Source organism: Epargyreus clarus, unplaced genomic scaffold (assembly GCF_041222505.1).
Source record: "Epargyreus clarus isolate Ecla_fem2 unplaced genomic scaffold, WU_Ecla_fem_2.2 ptg000024l, whole genome shotgun sequence".
NCBI lineage: Eukaryota > Metazoa > Arthropoda > Insecta > Lepidoptera > Hesperiidae > Epargyreus > Epargyreus clarus.
The window spans coordinates 481884-507488 of record NW_027332231.1 but is presented as its reverse complement, the minus strand read 5'-3'; the positions used below and the strand labels follow the sequence as shown (position 1 = coordinate 507488).

Here is a 25605-nt window from a genome sequence, read left to right as displayed (position 1 = left end):
AAAGAGTATTAAGACGGTGTTATCTATCGCTATACTGCAGTGGATAGAAATTTGGAACGAAATTTAGTATAACATTATTGTACAATTTATTTAAAAATCGAAGTATCTAATTGTTGGAACGAAAGTTAGAATAACGTTAATGAAAAAATCCTGTAAAAATGTAAGTATGGAATTAAAGGTTAGTTCGTCGCACCCGTTCCCAGTTACTCTTGACCTTCGATAACACGGCAGAAGTTACGTAGTTACCGCCATTAGCCCGTTTCAGCAAACAACCTCTATCGATATAATTATTCTTATCGCGAGCGAGCTGTGACCCCACTGAGAATTCACTAAGCCTAACGCTGTTTGAGTTACGGTAAAGACCAAAATCAACAAATAAAGCTGTTTAGAATTCCTGCTTGACTAGTTTGTCTATAACGAGTAATAAAACACTTAATATACCTCGTATAATCATTTATTCATAGACAAAGTATTATTGAAATCCTATGTTGTTAGAACAAACTATTGAAACCCCAAGTCGCTTTCGTGTACATACGACAAAACAAAATACATTTCAAAATCATGTATTCCTTAAATTTTCGGAAGCTTAGTCGCTTCAAAGGGCATAATAGCATGAGGCTCTCGTATACTGCCAGATTCTTTAACTTCAAATATTGCACCAAGTGGTACTCGGTAAGAATTAACTTTAGTGAGCGAAACGGCAGTTCTTTTCCGAAACCAATTGAGAACAAAGAAAACCTTAAATTCTGCTTCAAACACTTTATTGCTGAATCATCCATCACACTTTTCTTTTTGCAGTTCACGAGTCGTGTTCACGGCTGACATAAAAGCAATTTGGATCCGAATTGCTTTTAAAGTAACCTGAACGAATTAACCTCGCAAGGTCACACAAAATACACACTTGGGGCATTAAACTCGTTTGTAACCACAGTCTGGTTTTCAACAACAATTTCAACTATGTAATAGTCCAGCTTTGTTCTAACATTATACCTAACAATTATTATTATTAAAGGCATAATCTTGCTTCTACAATTTATAACTATACTAGCAGCGTCGTAGCCAGGACCATGAATGTCCCTGGCATGATTTGAAGTTTAAGCCCACGAGACATTTTCTAAAGAGAGAATTATTAAAATTAAATTAACATTTTTACTACCTTTATTTTATTCACCGACTTATTTCAGATACTACTTTAATTGATCCATGTCGTCTTTTCGTTATTTGTGCAACCAGCTTTTTTATGTTGATTAGCAAAATGCACCCACTTTAAATTTGAGCCCCTGGGAGACATCGATCAGGCTAGACCAGAATTACAGCACGGTATACATATACAAGCATTCAACGTTAAAAACAAACGCACAACGCATTAGCTTATGCGGTATTTGCATGAATTATGGCTAAGTATATTAATAATCGCACTCTGATAAACCAATCTAAGGATGAACAAAATAATTGATTAATCGGAGTAGATCGTCACGCTGCCGCGAATGCCGTCCCGCATTCACAACGTAAGCGTTGGTCACCAATTACAGCTGTTAGTCAATAACAATGACGCTATCACAGCCTGAGCCCTTCTCAACCTATTAACTCACTCGGCGGATATACGACCTAATTTCGAGAGTCAAGGATGGGGCAAATCAGTTTTACTTTTCGTAACAATGGAGCCTTTGTTAATTATACTTTAATAATCGAATGACCATGTCGTCTATTTTATAGTTAGGAGAGGTTCGTAAAATTGCCTATTGTCGGCACGTGATGTGATAGTAAAATATTTCGATTTCCTGGCTTTTCATTCTAAATCCTTTATTAAATTTAGCCAGAAAATAATGTAGACATAAATACAACGGAGAGAGAGAAAATATTGTAAATAATAGACTAGACCACTATAGTTGCAAAAGAGAATCCCTAGCAAATATTACCCTACTAATTATTAATTTAAATTTATACGAGAATAAGGTATATTGAAACAAGGTTCAAAGAGGTACACTTGTACTAGTCTTGAACGTATATAAATTATTCGTCAATAATAGTATTAACATAGCTGAAACACTTCAGCGAAAATTAATAGTCAAAGCGAGGGAGGGCAAAGGTTGCCCGGTCAAAGTATATTTGAATAGTTGGCTGTCAAATGAGATTCAAATTACATTACTCGTACAGCAATTGGCTAATGCATTGAAACTATATCATTCGATTTGGAGTAAAGAGCAAACAATACATTAATACGGTTAACATAAAGTCCCGTTAAACGTAATAAAAACAGTGATTTGATTAACAAATGCGTAGAACGGAGTGCGCACATGCGGATGGAGAGAGCTCAACGCGAAAGGTTGCAATATGGTAGATATATAGAGTGAATCATAACACCTTGCACTGTTTTAACCTATATAACAAAACTGAATCTCGTCGATTGTGATTTCATTGATTGAAATACTGGTAATTTGGTATTCCGGTATTCACTTAAATCTGTAACTCTACCAACGGATCGCTAAGGGTGGTTCACATGACGGCGCAGTGAACACTATTATTTGCAACCGGCAATCTGCTGCTACAGCTATCTTCGTCTCAAAATACAAACGTTTCCTTATTCTCCTAACTAATTTAACCTGTAATTTCTACTTTAAATTTTAGATTCTGGATATCCACTAGGGCATCATAACTTTTGCTAATAGCTATTCGCTGAAAGTGAAGGAACAAAGAGCGCAAGCGGCTGCATAATGGGTGAATATTCGCACATAGCGAGCGGCCCGAAGACCAAATTAGACGCGATCGTTAGCGGACCGATGCCCCCGGCCGCGCTGCACCGTTATGACGCGGAATCATCGCTCATACACTCACGGCTTGAGGATACTTTTGAAATTATGGCATTACCACAATCATCTTACAATTCCAGAGCTCTTGATATAGGAACGACTGTTATTATAGCTGCTCTGCTATGAAATATATATTACAAAGATCAAAATATTTTATTTTAATAAAGCACACTTTTGCTAAAGTCCTATTTCAAGATTTTCATTTTTACCAGATTGTTTTGATCAATATTAGTTTAATCATTTAAAATCTAAGTTAATAATTTGTCCTTAAAAGCGTATGCTATACTTAGGTAAATGTAAAATAAAAAAAAAAGAAAGCAAGCTGATTACCTCCTATTTTCAAAATTGATAAAAAACAATCAGACACAAGATTATCTCTGCTTCAGGATTAAACGTAAGATAAATCTTAACACAAATAAACATATCGAAATCATAGAACACGTTTCGAGTTAAAACTCCGCCTCAATAACCTTTGGAGTTGAAGTCACGCAAACGAAACAATCACAAGGCTCACAAACTGCCTAGCAACAGAAGTAACAGTTACTTTTAGGGCTACAGGCGATGAAACCTCTTTCTGCGCCATAGCGGTACTTCCGCAACTATGTTGGGTTCGAAATATGTATATGATTAACAACGCACTGATATACATGACCTTTCTTATTATTCATAAAATCTATTACTAGATTAAAATCTTATAGACCGTATTAACGTTTGTGTGCTTAATATGACAGACAATATAGAAAAAACATCTAAGTGAGAAAAATTGCGTTTTCATGATACACATCAAAATGGAGGCACATAGAACGCACCAGAAATGACGTGAATAAAATAAACATCGATTCTCCGGTTACTTCATTTGTATTACGTATCGTGCGGAGACCTCGAGGGAAAATATCAATAAATAAGTTTCATGCGACATCAATTTATTGCTAGCGGATATGACTCCAACTGTAGATACTTCTTCTAAACTGTATCCGTATATATAAAGAACAAATAACTCCTCTTTAGAAGATATCAGAAGGGGAGGTCTCTGTTTCATAAATGTATGTTTTTAATAAAATAAACATTAGAGACTCATATAATTCTTATTTTTTTACTTAGTCGTGAGTTTCATCATTATTTATTACTTTAAGTAATGTAACCGCTAAAATAGCAGAATTTTACATAAATGTTATCGAGAAGGCTAACTAGAAAAATATTTTTAAAACAAACTAGTAAATACTCATAGGACTAAAGTTATATATACTTCATACTATATAGACTTCAGTCCACTATATCGTTTGCTCTGCTGGTATATACTTACATTATGCTATAAATAAGAAATAGAACTCTAACAAACATTTTATCCGTCCTCCAACCGTAAATAATTATTACAACTCTAGGCAAAACAACTTGAAAATTATTAACCTCGATTCCATAATACGGCTTACTATAAATTTCCTGACAGTATTTTTGTTCTGTGGCCATAAAATAGAACCTTGAAAAGAACTTTTATCGTTCACTTTTGTAATTTGTTCGTGGGAGACGCCTCGCAATATTTCAGTGCGGGTGAAAGCGAGAACTTGTTGCCAAGGCTTGTTAAAGAGGGCTGTAGTCGAAAGCTTTGCTAAGATATATGTATTTGTGGCACTTTTTTCTATTTGAACATTTTTCTCCATCTCAGCAAATGCCTTCAGGGCCACTTCTAATAAAAGACGGCTTAACCAAAACCTCAATTGATTTACAAACCAATTTAAGTAGAAAATAGACTTAAAATAAATATTAAAAATATTTCCATGCATAATGTTTATAATAAAATATATTATAAATAACACAAGCGGCATTTCACTCTATTCAGGAAACTAAACCTAGATTAAGTAGGAGTAGTGCTGATAAGCTTATATGGATTTAAATGATCGTGGTTCATAAAAGGTGATATACAATGTATACGCCCTCAAAAATGTGTTAGTGAATCTAAATACATCCACACTGTACTAATGTTAATAAATTCCAACAAACACAAACATACACTAAATTAGTCACAAAAATGTGTAGAAGCAAGCTAAGTCGAATAAAATGAAAGGTAAGAACTTAAACTATATAATATATAAACTAAGAGTACAACACTCAAGAAAGTCACTTCTTGAGAGTTGTTCAAGACACACAACTATCAACAGGTAACGCAGCTAACAAACAGAGCACTTTAATTTTTATGCAATTCACTATTTACAAATAGCAATCCATACTACCTAACAACGATAACATATGTGAAATAAAATAAAGTCTTCGTTTTTTCACGTTTACCACAATCTAGACTTAGACTTCAATGCAAAGGGACAAGCTATATACAAAAGAGATACTATCAGTAACGTCGATCTATATCTTGACAGAATTTTTCCTTCGTTGAAAATTAAATAAAACAAAGAAATTCTACTGCGACATATATTCACACGTAAACCGTTTTCGCACTACGTCTACTCAAGTATTACTGTCGACGCTCGTAATCCTGTTTGAGTGCCCTGTTTGTTAACAAACTGCGAAATTGAGTATATGGTATAGTCACGTACGATACATCCAGAGGCGTAAGTGGAGGTATGGCAGGTGGGGTCTTCGGCCCGGGCCCTGCGCCCCACCTTACGGCAACAAGAGAAAAAATCCACTTCCATTAAACAGTTTCCACATTAGGGCCCCATACACCACTTACGCTTCTGGCTGCTCGGCGATCCGGTCCTCGGTCACAGTCCAAGAGTTCCAGCGATATGCCACATGTGCAAAAATGTATTGAAACCAATCAAACTGAGTTTACAGTTACTCCAAATCTCATAGGCTTCAGGAAATTTCATCCATAAGTTTAAAGCATATTCGCTTGTGGATCTGCCTTGACCATCAATGGTCCTACAGTAAAACTGAATCTAAAGCCAATGGCGTAACTGCAAAATATCAGCAGCAGCTGCAGTCCATGTATTTATTACTCGAAGCTATCGGAGTAGAAGCTTTTTCGGGAGAAAAGCAGCGACAGATTGGTGCATTGCCGTAAAACACGTCATGCAATACCTGACTACCGGCACACGAGCATTTAGAGCAAAGTGGTGCTATGGAGCCGAATTTACGCTAGTATTAGTTCTAAGCTACCAAAACTATATCTACGTTAGTTATTTCAAACTTATCCATAAAGCTTACAATATTACATTCTATACGGGAATTTCAAAATTAACTATTCGGTTCGTAGAAGTGACTTATCGTCATTATAATACGAGTAACTTCTCGCAAATAATTACGTTGGCTTCACAAAGAAAGCGGCATGACTTAGCGAGAATATGGGCTTGACGTGAAAGCAATAAATATGTCATACCCAGACTTTATCAAATGTCTCTCCTCCAGACGATATTACCCCTAAATAGATTTAGCAAACACGCGCCGAAGAATTCGACTGTCTTTTAATAAGTTCATAGAAATTGTGCTCATATTTTCTTTCGTGTAAATAAGTATATTGCTCCTATATATACTATACTATATACTAGTAGATAGATATATTTTGATTGTTAAAAAATATAAATATACGCTTGATTACTTACAATTACATATACGCGTTTTCATACACATGCTAAACTTGCAAAGACAGACGACAACGAAAGATCTTCAATTTGTTCCCGTTCCGTCTTATCTCATTTTTTTTTCAATATAAAAACCAGTGAGTTGTGAAGAAAATACTGGATTCATTTGAATCGCAGAATAGATTCCATGTACCTAAAGAAAGTACGTATATTTTTTCTATTCCTACTACGGAACAATTCAGTATTATTCTTAAAATTCCAGTACATTAAATTTTAATGTTTAATATTCGTCACAGATTTTGATCCCGCGCTAGTAGGTAGTATGTTGTAATTCGACGATTTACATAGTAAAGAAAGAGTAGTAGCACAGCTTCATACAAATCGGCCTCCGCCGGTTTGAATGTGTGCGTAAGTAGCAGGCAACGAGTAAGCACGCACTTTTTACTGTTTTCTGAATTTAGCATTAGAGTTCACAGATATGTAATTATGTCACCGATTATAGTTGTGTTAACTATGTTGTAGGTAGGTTTGTATTTACTAACAAAATGTATACAATGTTACCCTACAATAAACTAAGGAACTCGTCATACAAGGTGTTTAGTTAGGTATATTGCGATTGTACTAAAATAATGCTTACTTAGTATATGAAAATAAAGCTATTTAAGCTTTGTGAATTGTAAAGTATTCAACAGTCAAGGATGACAATCTACTTTACTTTAACCGCGAACCATAAAGTGTTCCGCACTTTCAGGAATCCAGCATCTGGAGGCACGGCAGTGCCTCCGCAAGTCGAACAAAAAAAAATAAAAAGCGGCACGGCCGTAGAATTTTTTTTTCTGTGCCCAATTTATAATTATTTAAATATGTCTTTTATATTTAAAACGCATTTTATTTACAACCCATTTATGAATTGCTACAACATTTCATTATATTATGTTATTTAAAACCTAGTGCTGTCATAATACGCAAATAATATTTTACTAAAAATAAAAGTGACAACCCCAATGCATCACTGTAAGAGTAGGTAATTTTTTCGCCTAGCGGCCTTAGCTAACCTACGAGGGTACGTTTTTAAGTTCGCGGAATGAGGGACAAGGAGCGAAAATAAAATGTCAAAATTATTTTTCTTTTTCTACATATTCTCCTGCAAGACGAATGCATTTTTCAGATCTTTGTATTAACTTATTTAAACCCTCATAAAAAAATGTTTTGTCCTTGTCGGAAAAATACGAGGAAATTGCGTCCTTTACTTCTTCGTCTGTAGAAAATTTCTTTCCACGAAGCTCTTTTTTCATTTTTGGAAAGAGATAATAATCGCTGGGAGCCAGGTCTGGACTATAGGGTGGGTGATTTAAAATATCAAAGCCCACCTTATGCAGGGCAGCCAGTGCAATACGGCTCTTGTGTACGGGCGCATTGTCGTGCAACAGCAGGACACCTCTGGATAATTTTCCTCGTCTTTTTTCTTTGATGGCTTCTTTTAACCGCTCCAAGATTGTTGCGTAATATTCTCCGGTTATAGAGACACCTTTATCTTTGTAATCTATTAACAAAATTCCTTCTGCATCCCAAAAGACTGTCGCCATGAGTTTGCCGGCCGATTGTGACACCTTAAACTTTTTAGGAGGTGCTGTACCCTTTTTATGCCACTGCATGGAGTCTTGTTTAGACTCAGGTTCATAATGGTGAACCCAAGTTTCATCTCCAGTAACAATTCGATTCAGTACAATATCCTTATCTTCTCCACAGAGGTTCAAAAACGCACGGGAACATTCAACGCGCTGTTGTTTCTGAGGCGGCGTGAGCATTCTCGGCACCCACCGCGCGCTGACCTTAGTCATGCCAAGATGGTCATGCAGAATTTTAAAAATGGTTGTATCCGATACTCCAACCATTTCTGCAAGCTGTTTCTTCTTTAGCCGAGCATCTTCCAGTACTAATTTTTCGACTTCCGCTATCGTTTCCGGAATGGTCACCTCAACAGACCGTCCTGGTCGTGGGTCGTCTTCAAGTGAATCCCTGCCTTGCTTAAAAAGGTTGTTCCACTTGTAAACCATCGTTTTTCCAGGGCAAGAGTCCCCGTAAACCGATGACATCTCTTCCATTATGATTTGCACAGACTTTCCTTGCTTGGTAAGGAACTTTATAACGGCGCGATGCTCGATTTTCTCCATACTTCCAATTTTCTTCCGGATTGAGTTGTTTAATTGTCGATAGTTTTAAAACTAATGATGCAATTGTGATAAAACTTTATATTTATACTATTTATGAGTCATTTAACACGTACCGCCCTTAACGAGCCCGCTATCCCCCCTCCAACCCTGCCATTCCGCGGACTTAAAAACGCACCCTCGTACTACTCTTTCTTTGCTATGATTTATGCTGGGCGCATACATTCGTTTTCGGTTTCGAATTTCCGTGAGCCTTCCACAGACATTCGGTATTTTGTATTAGGATTTTTACCACCACCACTCGACGCTTTTTTGATTGTTAAGCGCCAGTTGTTAGTAATTGCCTTGCCTAACTACTGGCGCTACGCTTTTTTGATTGTTAAGCGCCAGTAGTTAGGCAAGGCAATTACTAACAACTGGCGCTTAACAATCAAAAAAGCGTCACTCAGAGTAGTGGTGGTAAATATCCTAATACAATATATATATACAGGGTGAATTTATCAAATAAGGCTTCAGGGCCATATCGGAAACTATAAGGATTAGCGAAAAATGCTGAAAGGAGTTACGAGGCCGATTTTGATAAAAACTAAAACTGCATCATTAGTTTTTTTAAAATATCTCTTTCCTTAGTCGGGAATCAAACGAGTTCATTTTGAAAAAAATTACACCCTCTACATTACTCCACTATCTGATAGTGTCGCTTATAAGGATCAAATTCTGGGAAGTAATGATAAATGACAAACTAAAGGAAAACGAATGTATGCGGCCAGCTTTACATTTGTAAGTAGTAAGATCAGAAGCAGTAAGATCGCCGGTCACATTGACCTATAATTATATACTTTGCATACAGTATCTAAGCTGTTCGTATCCCAATCCGATTCAGAAATTACCACGTACACGCATTCATTCATTCAGAACTCTATAAAGAAAAAAGTGAAATTTACATACCTCGGAAAAATAGTACAGAATACGTAAAAATAAGCCAGTGATATGAAATTCAACTTCACCCCCTTAGGGGATCTGGAGATCAGATGCGAGGTATGTAAGTATTAGAAATTAATTATCACTTGCGTTAAAACTGAATTAAAAACGTGAGGGAATTTTGTGAGGAAGCCTACGTGCCGGAGAGTTCTCCATAATATTCCTATAGGTATTTAAAGCAGATCAATTGATACTTAGCGATGAGAAACACTGCCTAATCAGCTATCTTTCGAAACATATGGACGGAAACAGGACGCTTAGGAGTTCATGATGAAGGGAAACTAATTTTGTGACCGGATCAAGTGTCTATATACATTTTTTTATTTTTATACGTTTGCATACATTTGAAAATCAAGGTACTTAACATTCATGGTTTCTATAAAACCCATCCGGATCTAACCGATCGAACCGATCTAAACCATAAATTATACAGTATAGTTTAAACCAGATCACTGATCTCTAATTATCGACATTGATGTAAAATAAATAAATTCATTAATCATAACAGAAGAATACAATATCATATCTTATGCAACAATATAGTTTGACGACTTGTTACGGCCGTAACTATTCAGCGGGAAGATTAAGTAGTCGGTGCCAGTTGTTATCACGTTATAGCGGTCGTATTTAAGCGGGTAAGAACTTTTGCGAGTAGATTTGGCCACTAAGTCGAGGGAGATAACCCCAATTCGTTGGCACTGGAGCAACCTAGTGGATCGTGCTTTTTAGTTTCCCCGCGATGCAGTGAGAGTTGAGCCGACAATTTACAACATGCATCGTTGCCAAGTAAGATATCAATCGTGTTATTAACGCTGGCAATTGGTTTACAATCTATTCTTCTTCTATTGTTAATTTCATAGAATCATTTCATACATTTTTTTCTGCTATTCCTCGTAAGAATGATCATCTCTTTTTTTCAAAGCATAATCAACTTTGCAACATGATGCGTTTAAATTGTTACTTGAAACATTATTTTAATAATACAAACACTTTTAAAGATTTCACATTATTTACAATTAATTCATGTATCATATATTTTGAAGCAAACTTCTTCTATGAAGTATTTACAAACCAATTTCAAGGAGTAACAGAATATTCATTACTGTTGATTGCTTTAACTAAATACATTTAGTTTAATTAAATTCACAGGAAGCCAGAGACTATTTGCATAGACGTTGTAGACGTGTTAGCATTAGAACAAAGCTGTGTTCAATCCAGCTGATGCATCTCTATCAACAATGAGTCTTGGAATCGATCTTGGTACGATAGTATTGAGATTCAGTGTACTGTAGAGACGATTAAAGTTCAAGCAAGACTTTTAAATCAGAGGTAAGGTACGAAATTGAAACATATTTTCAATCGTAAAAAAATGTTTTTCGAATCTGAACAAATAATGCAAATTTTTGACCCACACTATTTCTTAACAATGTTAATAAGCTACAAGTTTTTAGGTATCCAACAACATTAAATTCGATGTAATAATTAAATAACAGAACCTTTCAAAAAGTCTTGAAAATAATATGAAAAACATAATGCTAAAAAATGGATAACATATTACCCAACGACGCATGTTATGCGTTATACATACGAGTTATGTAATGGTAACAAAAGACAACATTGTAATTGAAAGGCGATCAGAAAGCCTAGGTGTCAGTTACAGCATTCTCGAGCCAGCTCACAGGGACACTCGTCTAGTTTCATTCTAATTACATTAGCCAACACATTCGCTTGATCCTATCTTAAAGCGATCATCTTCAATAACCATTAGGCGTAAGCATTAGGCATATACTCCGCAGACAATACAAAGGATTTACATCAATTCAAATCAATTTATCATTCATTTATTCAAATCTCAAGATGACGAATGAATGTAAACTAAAAGTTTATTTTCAAAACTTACGCCATTTTTAGTATTCAGAATAATTAAAATTTGTTTATTTCATAAATGTAAATAAACCAAAAATGTCAACAACGATTGAATCCATTACGTATTGTACGAAATAAATTGAAAGATCAAAGTAATATTACAAATCTGATAGAATCTCCGCGACACTTATTACTTCGAAGAATTTCTAAGTCATTCAATATACGAGCAAATTATGAAGCGAACTCATTCTCGACGAACTCATATTATTAATCTATATTTTTATTTAAATAGGAAGTAGTCATACCATTATTGTTAAGTATTTCTTTCAGTAAAAGTATATGCCACTCAAATCGACAAATATGAAATGTGTAGAATGAAACAATCAGATCAGTAACAACCTGCCGATCTGTGGCACTACGCGTAACAACGGAACCGCTCCAGGCGATATGACGAACCAGTTTTATAAAACAGGTAAGCCGAACTAGAACAGAAAGCGGGCCATTAATAACAACACAAATCCGAGCATGGCGCAGATTACTTGAAAGCAAAACCGAGTCACGAGAGAAAACAGCGAACTATATGTTTCCATTACAAATGGACCCTTTACCGTTTTCGGTAAGCAAAAAGTCGACGTTGAGAAAAGGTAAACTGAAAATCATGCAGACCTTTTACTTTGGTTGGTCCGACGTAAGATTAGTGACGGGGTTTCGTTTCTTATCACAAAGGTTTAGGGGAGAAAGTCGTTTGGATGTGAAAGAAGTCAGCAACGCAAACGAAACGAACTTGACCCGCTGTCGGCCGGGCGACCCACATTACGCCGCCGTTTATTTGGCACCGATAAATAATGACCATGCGTCTGCACCTTATCGCAAACTTTTTATAACAAAACATGAAAATATCAATTAACGGTAATTTGATTACAACCCGCTAGTGATTACATCATTCATCATTACATAATATCACTACCATATTACATAGTTATTTCTGTCTAAAGTGATGAAAATGTTGCTCATATTGGACAAAAATCTCTTAAGGCAACAACCCTACATTATCTGGAACTTACATAACGGGAAATACAAATACTTAGATAGAAACAAATGGACGCCATACTAATAATATAACAGCACACACGGAAGCTTTAGACATAATCGTCAACCTAGCAGCAGTACAAACATTGAAGTAAATCGAGAGGAGCGCGAATGTGCAACTCGATCGAGTGTTACTGAACCACGAAGTATACCACGGCCTTACTAACTTTCACTATCACACCGCGGTTGCGTAATGGCTTGACACTTGATACGAGCTGATTACTTCTGTTAACACCATTACGCTGAGTGGCTGATGATGGAGTCTCTAATGTACGTCACTATAAATAGAAGAATGTGTGTATTTAACCGTTATTATTACCCGACTACTACTTTACCTTTCCTATATTTTTACGTACTTTCTTCAAGTTTCTAACGTGAGGCATTTACAATTTTATAATACTTTATAACAATATGTTTATTAGTATATATGTGCATTTTATATTGGTACTCGTAAAAATAACGAAAAAAATTAACGAAGAATCGGATGTTGCTTAATGCCAAAAAACTGTTGCAACTTTTGATACGCAATAACTCAGTTTTTTTGTAATATCGCACGTCGACGAGTGTTTTTACAGCAATAAAGTCGGTGAAAAAATTATATTTTCGGCAAAAACTTCCAAGATTTGTTTTCTAGCTTTATAAACATGTGTCATTGTTAAAATAATACTGAGATTTTTATTAATCAAGATGACCTTGTCACTTTATTTTCAAATTTGATGTTTATAGATTACTACAATCCGTATTTACATACAATCATGGAGAAATATTATAATTAAGCAGATGCAATATATTGGATTATGATTACTGCTACATCATTTCGTTCCAAAAAGTCTTGTGCGCAAAAACTTATTAAGATTTGACTACGAATTGCTTTTAAAAGATACAAATATAAATAATAGCTCTCTGGAAAAAATGTATAACTATAATGTTTATCACTACAAAAATAATCAACGGTGTCGTTCGTGTTTATAAATGCAGAGTCATCGAGCCCCGCTGCGTGTTTATTTACTAAAATGCAAATGTAAACATTTTGAAATGACCTGACATGTTTTTGAAATGAAGAAATAATAGCAATATACATAAATGAAAAAAGTATAGCAGAAAAAGTTAATTAGGCTTAATAAATAGTTATGGAATTTGTATACTATAATATCTTGATCAAATGGCTACAACAAGCCAAGAAGACTTAACAAATGGTGTAATAGGTACAGACAGTTTGATACTGAGACACAGTAACAAATTTACTACGTTATCTAGAAATATAATACCTCTTACATTGTCTCCTATAAAAATGTCTCAAGATAACAGTACAAGCTGTTAATAATCAACACGCAAAGTAAGCTCGTAACACCAACTGTGATACAGAGAGGAATCTGCGTTGCAAATGCCTATAAAAGACAAAGCAACGATGACTTCCGCGTCATTAAATTCAAAACGCAAACACGATATAAAACAATGCCGTACAGCGATTTAACTAATACACACGTAGTTTAAATGCAGGTTAATGTCGCACGTGCGGAAAGAGACTCTAATCCACACCGATAGATTCGATTGCCGAACGACAGCTGGATTAATTCGTGTACCACCTCTACAACAAGGCCGAAGTAGTTGTTTTAATACGGAGCGAATTAAACCTTATCACTGAATGCTATGGTTGCGTTTGATTGTTGGTGCGGCGTGTGGGAGGGCGGGGGCGGGGCGGGGTTTAGCACGTGGCGACCCGACGCAAGCGAGCTTGACCCAGTTAGTAGATGCACCATTTCGGTCCCGTTTCAAAAACAAGGCCCTTTGCCGCCGATTCTAAACTCGGGGACCTTCACTTTCTTTGTGCTCTCCTCGTTGTATTGGAGAGCGAGTCCGATAAGCTAAATGGCCAGTAGTTTTAAAGTAAGAAATTTAGGAAATGATATACGATCCAATGGCGGAATAATCTTGGCTTTTGGTCTAAACTTATATCTTTGGCAAAATGCCGTGACATCGGTAGAGAGCGCGATAGTTATACGATTCGTGATATTATAAATATATCATGAGTAGTTAATTTATAAACAAAATTAAGAAAACTGTTGCTGCCGATGTTTGCGAAATCATATAGCAAGTCGTTGGTAGTAAAGACAGCAACACCTCTGTGACGATGTTAGTTGGAACGTATGCACATTATGTTAATGTCGCTATAACTGAACCGCTAAGTGTTGCGCAATTAAGTCGTCATAGCGCTGGGCTAGTTAAACGCAAATCATCGAGGGACGATAAAGGCGCAGCTGTAATTAAATGTAACCAATAAGCACTTCATGTAATCACTTATGACGGCACTCTTGACTTATATCTAATTTTACCATAGATTGGCTGCTCGTAGTGGTTTAGCAAACGCTTTCAACCACTATTCAGACAGTATAAACTAAAAGATTTAGGAAAAGGCAATTAAAGTATCATGCTCGAGACTTGTTTATCTATTAATTGAGGTAAATCATGTTAAGGTAAATTTAGTTGACTACAAAATATTTATAAAATAACTATCAAAAGCCAAAGCATGTAATATTTAGCTCTATAACCACTTTTGTTCGTTGTATTCACGATCGAGAAAGATACTTTGAGCATACAATACAACAGCTGGCAACACAACTTCTGTATCCAAGCTAAGCGATATTGAATGCAACACTAGAGTAGAGCAAGGTACTCGGAGCACAACATTACAGTTGGCAACAAAGATAAAGTAACGTAATGCGGCTGTAGGCAGTGGCGTCATACGTTTGACGTGAAACAAAGGCCAGTGAACAATGCTCGATGCTTATTCACTGATCACAGGGTTGGCGCACATTAGAAAATTACGACCTTAAGTGATGTATCAAAGACGAAACGTAAAAGCAATCCCAACAACACTACGTGACTTGACCTTCCATCGTTTCATAAAAAAGAAATTTCTATATTTTTCTATATATTAGCTATACACGCCCACTGCACACAGTGAAAACATTTTACAAAAATAAACGGTCTTATTTATAAATGCACTAGGTAACGCATAATACTGATTCGCAAGTAGCTTGAAATAAATTTAAAATCAATTTTATTGGACAAACATCTCTGCCAAAATTAATTTATGTCTGTATTCCAAAGATTTTCCTGAAGAGTAGCAGCCCTACGTACAAAAGGGCCGTGATATTATTAACATGGTTCAATGGTTGTGCACAATGAGGAGCCTCCTACTACAACCAATTAGACAAAGGACTCAATAATCACCGCCCATACTCAGAATACTGGCCTAACACTCAGCTGACTACTTGTTGATCCAACAAAGGTAGTCAAAATTTAATGCTTAGACATAATTATAGGAATTATAGACTTAGAGTTAATCTATAACAATAGGAATATTAATTTCAACTGTGGTTGAGATTAAAATAAATATTCTTAGTAGCATGTCAATACTATGTCAGAATGCAAATGTATGTCCGTATTCAAATGTTGCCATAATTGTTTGTAATAGACGTCGTCAACTCATTATGCCACTGCTAGGCATGGGGCTCTTTTAGATTAAGAGGGGTTTAGAATATAGTCCACCGCGTTGAGCGAATTGGTAGACTTCACACTTTTGACATCTTTTTTGAAACAACTCTCAAGCATGTAGGTTTCCCCAAGTTTTCCTATATAGGAAGTAATAATTATTTTCTAATACGCAAATAACTTTTTAAAAATCATAGGTGCGTGTCTGGGATTAGATACCCGGACCCCCTGAGTGACAGGTCGAGTATCAACCACTAGGCTATCATTGCTTTTTGTAATAGACGGTCTGTTTTAATTAAAATGGATATAAAAGTGTCCTCGCTTATTTATTATCCTTAATAAATCGCATAACTTAATAAGAATAACTTCCTCGTTTGAGAAACTACACATATGCGGTCAGATTTACGTATACACACATTATTAAACAATATAACAAAGACAACAAAGGTGGATACAGTAATCTACGTCGAAGATATAAATGTTAGCAACACGTATGAATGTAAAACCGCCTACGAACGAGTACATAGTTATTCGATAGTTACGATCCGGCCTTGCGTAGAGCGGGTCTCCTTCACCTAAACAGCTGGGACAGGGCCGCGGCTGGACGATCTAAATCCCTTGTTACTGCCATCGAAACGAATTCGTTTCCTTATCTTACGCGTTTACTTTAATGTTGAATTAAAGTTATCGATAAAACTAACGCAGTCACAAAGAGTTTTGATATAGAATTCGGATATATAATGACGACTACTTCCATGGAACTAATGTGCTTACGTGGCAGTGGCCAATCGACATTTAAATTCTCAATACTAACAATTAATACAAAAATATCTGGTTTTTTTTTACCCCGATGAGCACAAGTATTAACTTGTAAGAAAGGATAAGCATTGGCTCGTAACTATATTAATAGTTACGAGCCAATGCCTATCCTTTCTCTTCTAGTGATTACCACACCCATGTTCATCAAGGATAATTTGGGATTCTAATTGTAAAAGATTTTTTTTAATCGGTCTAGTAGTTTAAGAGCCTATACAATACAAACAAACAATCAAATCTTTCCTCTATATCATATTAGTATGGAAATAGTTCCTTACTAATATTATAGAGAGGAAAAAATTCATTAATTATAATCTACACAGATTATAATTAAAATAGGTTATAAATTACTTTTTAATACCTATTTAGCAATTATTTCTCTACTTTTCAACCTCAAATCACAAAATGTCATCATTTACGCATATTTAACTTCAAAATAACCGTAAATAATCCCAAAGGAGCAACAACTCCACGTTTTCAAAGGCTGGAGACAACTGGGATATATTTATACCAAGTCCGGAACGGATTTCATTGCATTGGGGCTCGTTCGACCGCAACGAGTACCGAGCATCCTTGACTGCGGCGTGTGCCTTGCTGTCATATTTTATTTCCAGTTGCATATGTCGGAAATGTTGGTAATTCCATATTCAGGTGCTTGTTATATTCACCTGTTATTGTCGGATATACTCTATTTCGCATTATATTAGCGTAGCATATTTGACGTTTTTGATTCGTTGTTATTGATGTTCCTTGGAAGACCCGCGTGGCGGAGCGGTCACCATATTGTTCCGATGCACAAAGAGTTAAGAATTTGATTTCCAGCCAGACATATAAATGATGAATTTAAGTATATTTTCTGGTTTATTTATTCGTCTTTGTTTAAGTCCATGGCATCGCCACACAGGGAATCCGGGAAATGTAGGACTGCAAGTGTAGGATACGTCACAAGCCACTATTCTAGTGGGTGATTCCTTAAAGTTTATCTTGAATGGAAAATAACTTTATCCTCTTGAAACATGACGCATATTTCTCAAGACATATGAACGAGGGGCGCATGTAAAAGTACTTGCAATTTAACTTCACGGCACTTACAAGGCAATTCTTGCCAAAGGAGCTACTTGCTTTAAGAAACCCTTCCATTAAGTAGACGTTACATTCTCTTTACTGCGGGGACAATCAAGAACGCTACGAGCAGTTGACCTGATTGTGTGCAGGAGCACTTTTGTATCCCCGAGGGAGCGATAAACGCAAATACTCCGAGAACTTCAGACTAATGTTGGTGTATGTTAGGATCCCGTATTTGCCTTCGTTCCATTACTTAATAAACCTTGTACGGATCAGACAGGCTGATTCTGTCTGGACAAGCAGTCCTGTACAAATATTTAAAGGTCGACAAAATAAAAGTCAAATAAGAGTTTTCAATAATTAAACGCTCTGTTTATTCAGTCTATTCCTCGACAAGAGAAGCAACTTCTACATCTACATCTGCAGCAGTAGTGTCCATCTGTGATTTAGAAATAACAGCCTGTTTATATCCTTATGTATCACATCATTTACATATTCTTTGCATACGTATTTGTATCACATTCTTACTATAAATTATAACAAGTATCTATGAATAGAAGGAACACTCACGCTCACGATTCCGCTATATGTTGACAAAATTGAAGAGGCTTTTTCATGTTGCAGAAAAGACGCACATGTCGTAGCTACTCACTCATTATGTTTAATCTTATAGCATTAGTATAAAAGCAGCACACATACTCCGTTCCGTTCCCCTTACTATGGGGGCATTCAGTAGCCGCCCTACTCGCAGTTGACCTCATTACGTAGCTCCCTTCGGGTCCCTGGGGGAACGCGAAACACAAATACTCCCGTAGATTAAAGTTGTCTTGAATGTAATGTCAGTCTAGGAACACTGTCTTCTGATCTTACCTCGTTTGTTTTACTCGCTAGTTGGTTATCAACAAAGTTTAATATACCATAATCCTCATCAATCTCTCAAAACGAGAATCACATCAGTCGAAATCAGAAGGAGTATGCCCGCTTTAGCGTTATCACTATTGACCAACTTTAACGAGGATGGATAAATTAACGAATACAGTTCAACCAATAACTATTGAAATATTGAATAATACGCAATTTTAGTTGGTAAGTAGTAAAATTCAATCGGATAGATTCCCATTTGTCGTCAACATAAATAACACCTGTTCGATAGATTTTGTAACAGGTATTCGTAAACAGGAGCGTCCACTTAAAACGAAGTACATAGTCGTTAGTTACTGTTACTAAGAGAAATATAAAAGTAACAAGATGAAGGGGTTGCTTTATCATGTTCGTTTTTCAAAAAACGCTTTAGTCATTTTGCTAAAAGTTTTCCAGTGTAGTTGGAAAATCCAGTAAAATCCCGGAGCGACTAGCAATTTAGCAACCGCACCGCGTCCCTCGCCATAAATCCAGTTTAAGCAACCGCCGACGACGGCAGCAGTCACAAAGCTTACCAATGACTCCGATACCGTATAATGCAAACGTTTTTATGGGGATTTCCAAGTTATTTTTATTTATAGGAAGAATACAACCAAATCAAATTTGATTTTCCTCTCTGCCGTGGATGTCGGTACGATAATCATTTCCAAATTGGATATAAATTCGATTTCGTTATGATAATGACTAATTGTTTTTTAATCGCGGTTGTCTTTATGGCTTTTAGACAATCTTGGATGCATTATGGCTCCTTAGGACTAAGTTAAATACTAAATTAAGTACTGTGCACTACTGTAACTAACTACTTAACACTTCAATGTAAAAGTGCGTGCACGGGTTTGGAAAACCCTTCAAACTAGGAAAACTAGTATAATATATTTAAAATATACATAATAGAAATTGTAGAGTTGTCAGACAAAATCTCGTTTAATCGTGGGAAAGACATGTAGGGTATAATACTAAGAATATTAAATACAAAATCACTAAATACTGCTGCTATACATTAAAAATAAATTCAGCGGTTACTTCATCGCTCTTGAACTGTTTTTAATTGATTTTTATAGGTAATGTGCTAAAACTAGTAAGTTTATTATGCTCGGGGTGTGTCATGACGCAGTGACGCATCAGATAAGTATCGGATCCATACATTACACACTCGGTTTACATGTCTTTTTGTATATTACAGTATGTTTGGGCAACAAGCAAAAATAACAGAAAAAGACAACCCCGACAAAATAACGTGTTCCAAAGCTTATTCAGTGTACTTGCATTTTTAAATTTAATAAAAAGGTATACGAAACAACACTTGAAATTCTAATTCTCGAAAACATTTTTCACTTCACTAGCTCGAAAACCGAGCAATTGTTGTTTAAAAACGTTGAGAAAAATTCAATTACTTTCAGAATTACTGAATGAAAATTATATTCTTAATTTAAATTCAAATACTGTTTTATTAATTTATCTTGGTAATATGATATTTCATAAGCAATGTTTTATTGGATTTTATTGAATTAGTAACAATTAAATAACCTGATATTCGCTGGTGACGAGAACAAAATGATTTATGTCTTGAGCCGGTCAATCCGTCACTACGTTCAGGATTCTAGTTTAAAATGACTCGATACTCTCATGAGTCATTTTAAAATCCTTCGCTTGCTTTCAAACATTCGCATTAAATACAAATATTATTGTCTTTTTATACAAATTATTCCTATAGTCTTCATATATCAGTAATTATCACCTACATAGATGGAAATAGGAGAAGACACTGGGGATACATCGGCAAATGGTTAGGAATATAATAAAATAGAGTAAGTATCAGAATTAATAGTCCAGGGTACAAGTAAGGGTCTGAAAAACCAACGTAAATCAGAAATATATCAGCGGTGCTCACGTCAGCTAAAAGATCTGTAACTGAGGGACTGTCCTATTGTCCCATTCATAAATCTGTAACCCTCGTGTCAGCAGTCATTGCCCTGAACACGTTCCCCCATACCAACGCACGTACACAAACACTAGAGAAACACTTGTATTAGTCATACTACTGAACTACGCAAATGTTGAGGAATGTAGTCCAATAATAATACAAGCCACTGTACTGATGCTTAAGGTACAGAATATACACCATAACAACAAATCAGCAATTATGTGTACACAAGTTCCTAGTTACAGTACAGTTACATAACATCTTCAAAACGATGAGTAATTGATTGATCAAGAAAAAAACACAAGTTTGAAAATCATTGAAAATATAATGTAGAGCATAATAGCGAAAAGAAAAGACAATTAAACTCTAAAGTTTCAAACCAGAACTATTGAAGTATCAATACAAAGGGAGTGATGAATTCTCAGTCTCTATGGGTTCATTTCTTCAAGTTCATGAGATATCATTATGATCAAACATGACCTACAAGCACATAGTTACAAAAAAATAACGTTGCTACAACATGCACTCTATTTTATTTTTACTCCTCCGAATAGCATTCACCGCCAAAACATAATTCGGGAAAAGTAGCGAAGCCAATTATTTTGCACCGGTAATATTTCGAGCAATATGTATATTTAGACGACAAAGGGTGCGGAATAAAAATAGGTACTGCCCGTCAAATCTATTTACAGGTTACTTGCAGCCGCGTATCGGCCCAAACCCGAACGGTTACTGTCGAACAATACATTTTTAGAGGGCATAAAGATATAAGTGGTCAGCGTTCCGTGGCGGCAGTTGAGAAAAGCTGTCTGATTAATCAAAATGAACTACCAATCGAAAAGTATCCGAATATGATTTCTGTCAATGTACGTGATTCGTGAATTAAATGATATTCTGTTACGAATATTTTCATGTTTCCGAGTGTACTTCTGTAGCTCATGTCTGGAGTGTCACATCCTTGATAACTATTTTAGAGTTAGCGTTTAGTTAATCATCTGTATTAATAACTACACTTGGGAGTGGTCTAGTCATATTTATAGCTTCAATTTTATTCATTTTGGCTTTTTAAATTTTAATGATGTTTATCATATTATCATTATTTTTGGAGTTTACTCCTTAAGAAACGATTTGAGTTATAAGGCCCGGTACGGAAATTTTATGAGGAGTAAAATCAAGTGTAACACGAAAAGTTGAGGCGTAACGGAAACCAAAATATGAATCAAGAGTGCTTTTATTAATTTAAAATACAGTAAGTTCAGATCCCATATGAAAGTAATTATTACAATAAAAATAATTAGCAATATATAAAACATTAAAACGTCATTAACTAATTTGTTTACATTTTTGCATAAATTAAGTTATAGGTTTGATCATTTATAAACACTGTGAAAAATATGAACATTGGCGCCATAATATGATTAACAATCTTTTATGAACGTTTTTAAAGAAGAGTAACATATAAAATCAGTAAGCAATTGAATAAGATATAATATTAGCAAAATAAGTTTTTAACATAAAGAGGCTTTTGTAAGTTACTGATATATTAATTTAACTTATAAAAATGGATGCATTATTGATCAGCACCATCTATCAACGATAAACGGGCAAAATCAAAACAGTATTATTTAATATTTATTACAGAATTATTGCTAATGAATTATGTTCAAAATAAGTTATATAAAATTAGCAATACGTTTTAAATGAATTCTAGAATTATAAAACATTCAGAAACAATCCAAATTACATATAATAACATGTTTATTGAGTCTCATATAAATTTCATCCGTAAATTGCAACAAGGATATTTTATAGATGGCAAAGAAATTATAATTATTAAGTTTTAAGTTATAAAACGTTTAACATTGTTTTAAATATAAATAATTATATTATATTAAAATTTACTTTAATATAAACAATTATATTAAGTTACCATTATAATATTTGGAACCAAAATACATAGATTGATAAACTTGCAAACTTACAATTTATAAAACTTGCCACTAGATGGCGCTATTTTATATTATTTTGTAACATACTTTATGTAATACGCATTATTGAAGTAATATAAATAATCCGAATAATTACGGATATATGTTTGTTTCTCTTATCATTTTAGCAGATGCGTTCATTTACCTACCCTTTTTTCTATTCGCTATATATCATAATTATCATTCGTAAGGAGTAAACTCCAATCGTGCGTCGTAGCTGACACACGCACACTTTTTTTTTTCATGGAGGGATTGTTATTGTCCACCATCAAATCAGTTCAATATTATCTGAATTATTTAAGTAGGCAATATTTCAATTTAACCGTACACCGGAATGTAGGTCATAGCAAGATTTGTTTACCGCCTTAATACTGGATAGAAATAGTACATTACGATACGCGTGGCCAAAGTAGCCTATTTTTGCACGGCGTGAAGATAATAGGCTACTTTTGTCACAAGTATCGTATACTATTTTATAGCTCGTGTGACATAAACCCGCTTATACTTGTGAATAAATATGATAATTATTTTGAAACTTATAAATGATCGAAACTTAAAATTATGAACTAAAAAAGCAATAAAAATGTGACACAACCAAAACCATTGAAATTAAGAAAATTTAGTAATTATTCTGCACTTGTGATAAAGACAAATCTAACACCACACATACGTCGAAATCTATCAAGCCATTTAGGCTACATACAGGCGTATTAAAGAAACATATGATAAGCAATCACATAATGTACTAATACATAACTAATGCTAGTGACACAGTAGAAAATCGATTATCCGGACCTTAGTTATAAATATTCGCGATTGTTCGGATTGTGAAACGTGAACAAGTAACTTTGTAATAACCCTTACAGATCAGCCACATTTTGTGTGCCTTGTGCATTTAAATTCCGGAAAGTCGCCAAATCGCAACAAAATAGTTACTATAAAAAACAAAAACCCGATTGCTAAAAATATAACCTATGTTATCGCCACAATTTAGACGAATTCAGCGACACATCATGTATCAAAATTAATGAAGTCGTTTGAGTTTGCCAAAGAATGAAAAATACATACGTAACAAACATATAGTCGAAAAACATCACCTTCCTAAATCGGTTTTAATAGCTTTTCTTCATAAACTCAATTATCCAAATTTTCGATAATCCGAATGCCACAAATACGACAACAAATAGGTCGCTTAGTCGAGATTCTACTGGAGTAGTATTATGGCTAATTTTGATAACGATTCCTAATTTAAATATCTCCTACTATGGTGTGTAGCGAAAATAAAACAAACACAGTCAAAACAAACAATAAAATTCGATAAAGCCCAATAGTTAGTCTTATAGTGATGCTATTGCTTAGTATGTACACAATGGCAAAAACATTTATAAATACGTCCAAAATAAAATAGTAGCATAATTATAGCTTTAAACAAAATACTCATTACTCACTTTAAGTTTTAAATTGCATTTAAAAGTATGAAACGTTCATAGCGATGTTAATTTTTTACAAATGTGAGGGTAGTGTACTGACATTAATACAGTGTAAAAATCAGCTACTTTGGACACAGAAATGCGAGGCTAAAATGCGGGTTTAGATCACAGAGTGCTATAAAATATCTTAAAAAGAAACTATATAAAAGATCTACAGCACGGTACTCCCATTGTCAAATGTCCAAAGAGGATTCTATCATCTCCTGGTATAAATAGTCCCCTCAAAAACATGCATATCGTGCGGTATTGTGAGACGTCATAGCTCTTGTAGGTAATAGAATTTCACGCCGCACGTGTGAATAAGCAATACAACGCAGTCACGTTACAACAAACATTAGTAAACATGCCAAAACAATTATTTAGGCATTGAACGTAAATAACGCTGTAAACACAACTAATAATTCTAACAAAAAATCCTAACCTTAAGCAGCAACTAACGAAACACAATTATGCAAACTAGATTCTACGCACGGCCTCGCTTGTCTAAATTCTGCACCTGGCCCCGGAAACCACATGGATGATAGTTAAATAAGAGACAAAAAATATTGTTTAATGTATTGGTCACGCGCAAACAGCAATTACTTTGAAATCACAGAAAAAATGATTTATTATTTCTCTTATTCAGTTGATACGTGAAATTCAAATAAACAATTGGTCATTAACATTAACAAACATTGTCTTTGTTCGATAAAACCGCCACAAATAGTTGGCTAGTAACAGCAGTGTATGTCATGGTTTGAAGGGTGTAGAAGACTCTTTATGAGGCATTCCAACATAGTCAGAAGAACAACGCACCTACATCACCTCGTATAGGGCTCCAATCAACTGGATTTAATTACAGATGTCCTTGTGGGGCCGTGGCCACTTGTTGTCAAGTGAACTAGATGGTCGATTGCTACATAAAACCACCACTTGTCACTTATTCCTACATTACATTTGATCTTAAACTACTGCCGTTTAGTATCGACGATTACACGCTCGATGATACTACGCAACTATAAGAGAGGACAATAAAATTGAAATATCGCTCGCTACTAACATCTGGACGGCCGGCTGGTGTCGGGGTTAATGTGAAAGACAAACTCGTAAACAGTTACCTAATTTATGTTTGAGTTTATTAAGCAGTTATGATCATTTGTCTCTATTTTTTAAAGTGGTATAATAACATTATTCCTGTTATTATTCATGTAAATCTACTGTGTTGTAATCTTGTTTGAAGGATATATTAAGAAAAAATCTACTGTGAGGGATTCCTTAAGGGCAGCCATACGTTTGGGATCAACCTGAAATAAAACTCGATGTAGCGTTACCTAGACATTAGATACAGACCGTCCTTATATTTTATAAGTGCACAATTACTGTTCACAATGATTATTCTGTTTTAAACATAGCCCCCATGGATAGTGTGATCAAATGCCAGTATCTATCCTACGTAGGACTGAAGCATAAACTACTT

General features: G+C 35.1%; 1 protein-coding gene across 6 annotated transcripts in view; it reads right to left on the bottom strand.

Annotated features, from left to right (window-relative positions):
• Positions 1-25605, bottom strand: part of RanBPM (Ran-binding protein M) — a 60296-nt gene that overhangs the window by 25399 nt on the left and 9292 nt on the right. For 4 of the 6 annotated variants that reach the window (XM_073086585.1, XM_073086589.1, XM_073086590.1 and 1 more), the window contains exon 2: positions 5357-5422. The exons of the other annotated variants lie outside the window; for them this stretch is intronic. In XM_073086585.1, coding sequence (XP_072942686.1) covers positions 5357-5422 — 66 coding nt within the window. The remainder of the gene's footprint in view (positions 1-5356; positions 5423-25605) is intronic. 6 annotated transcript variants of the gene reach the window in all.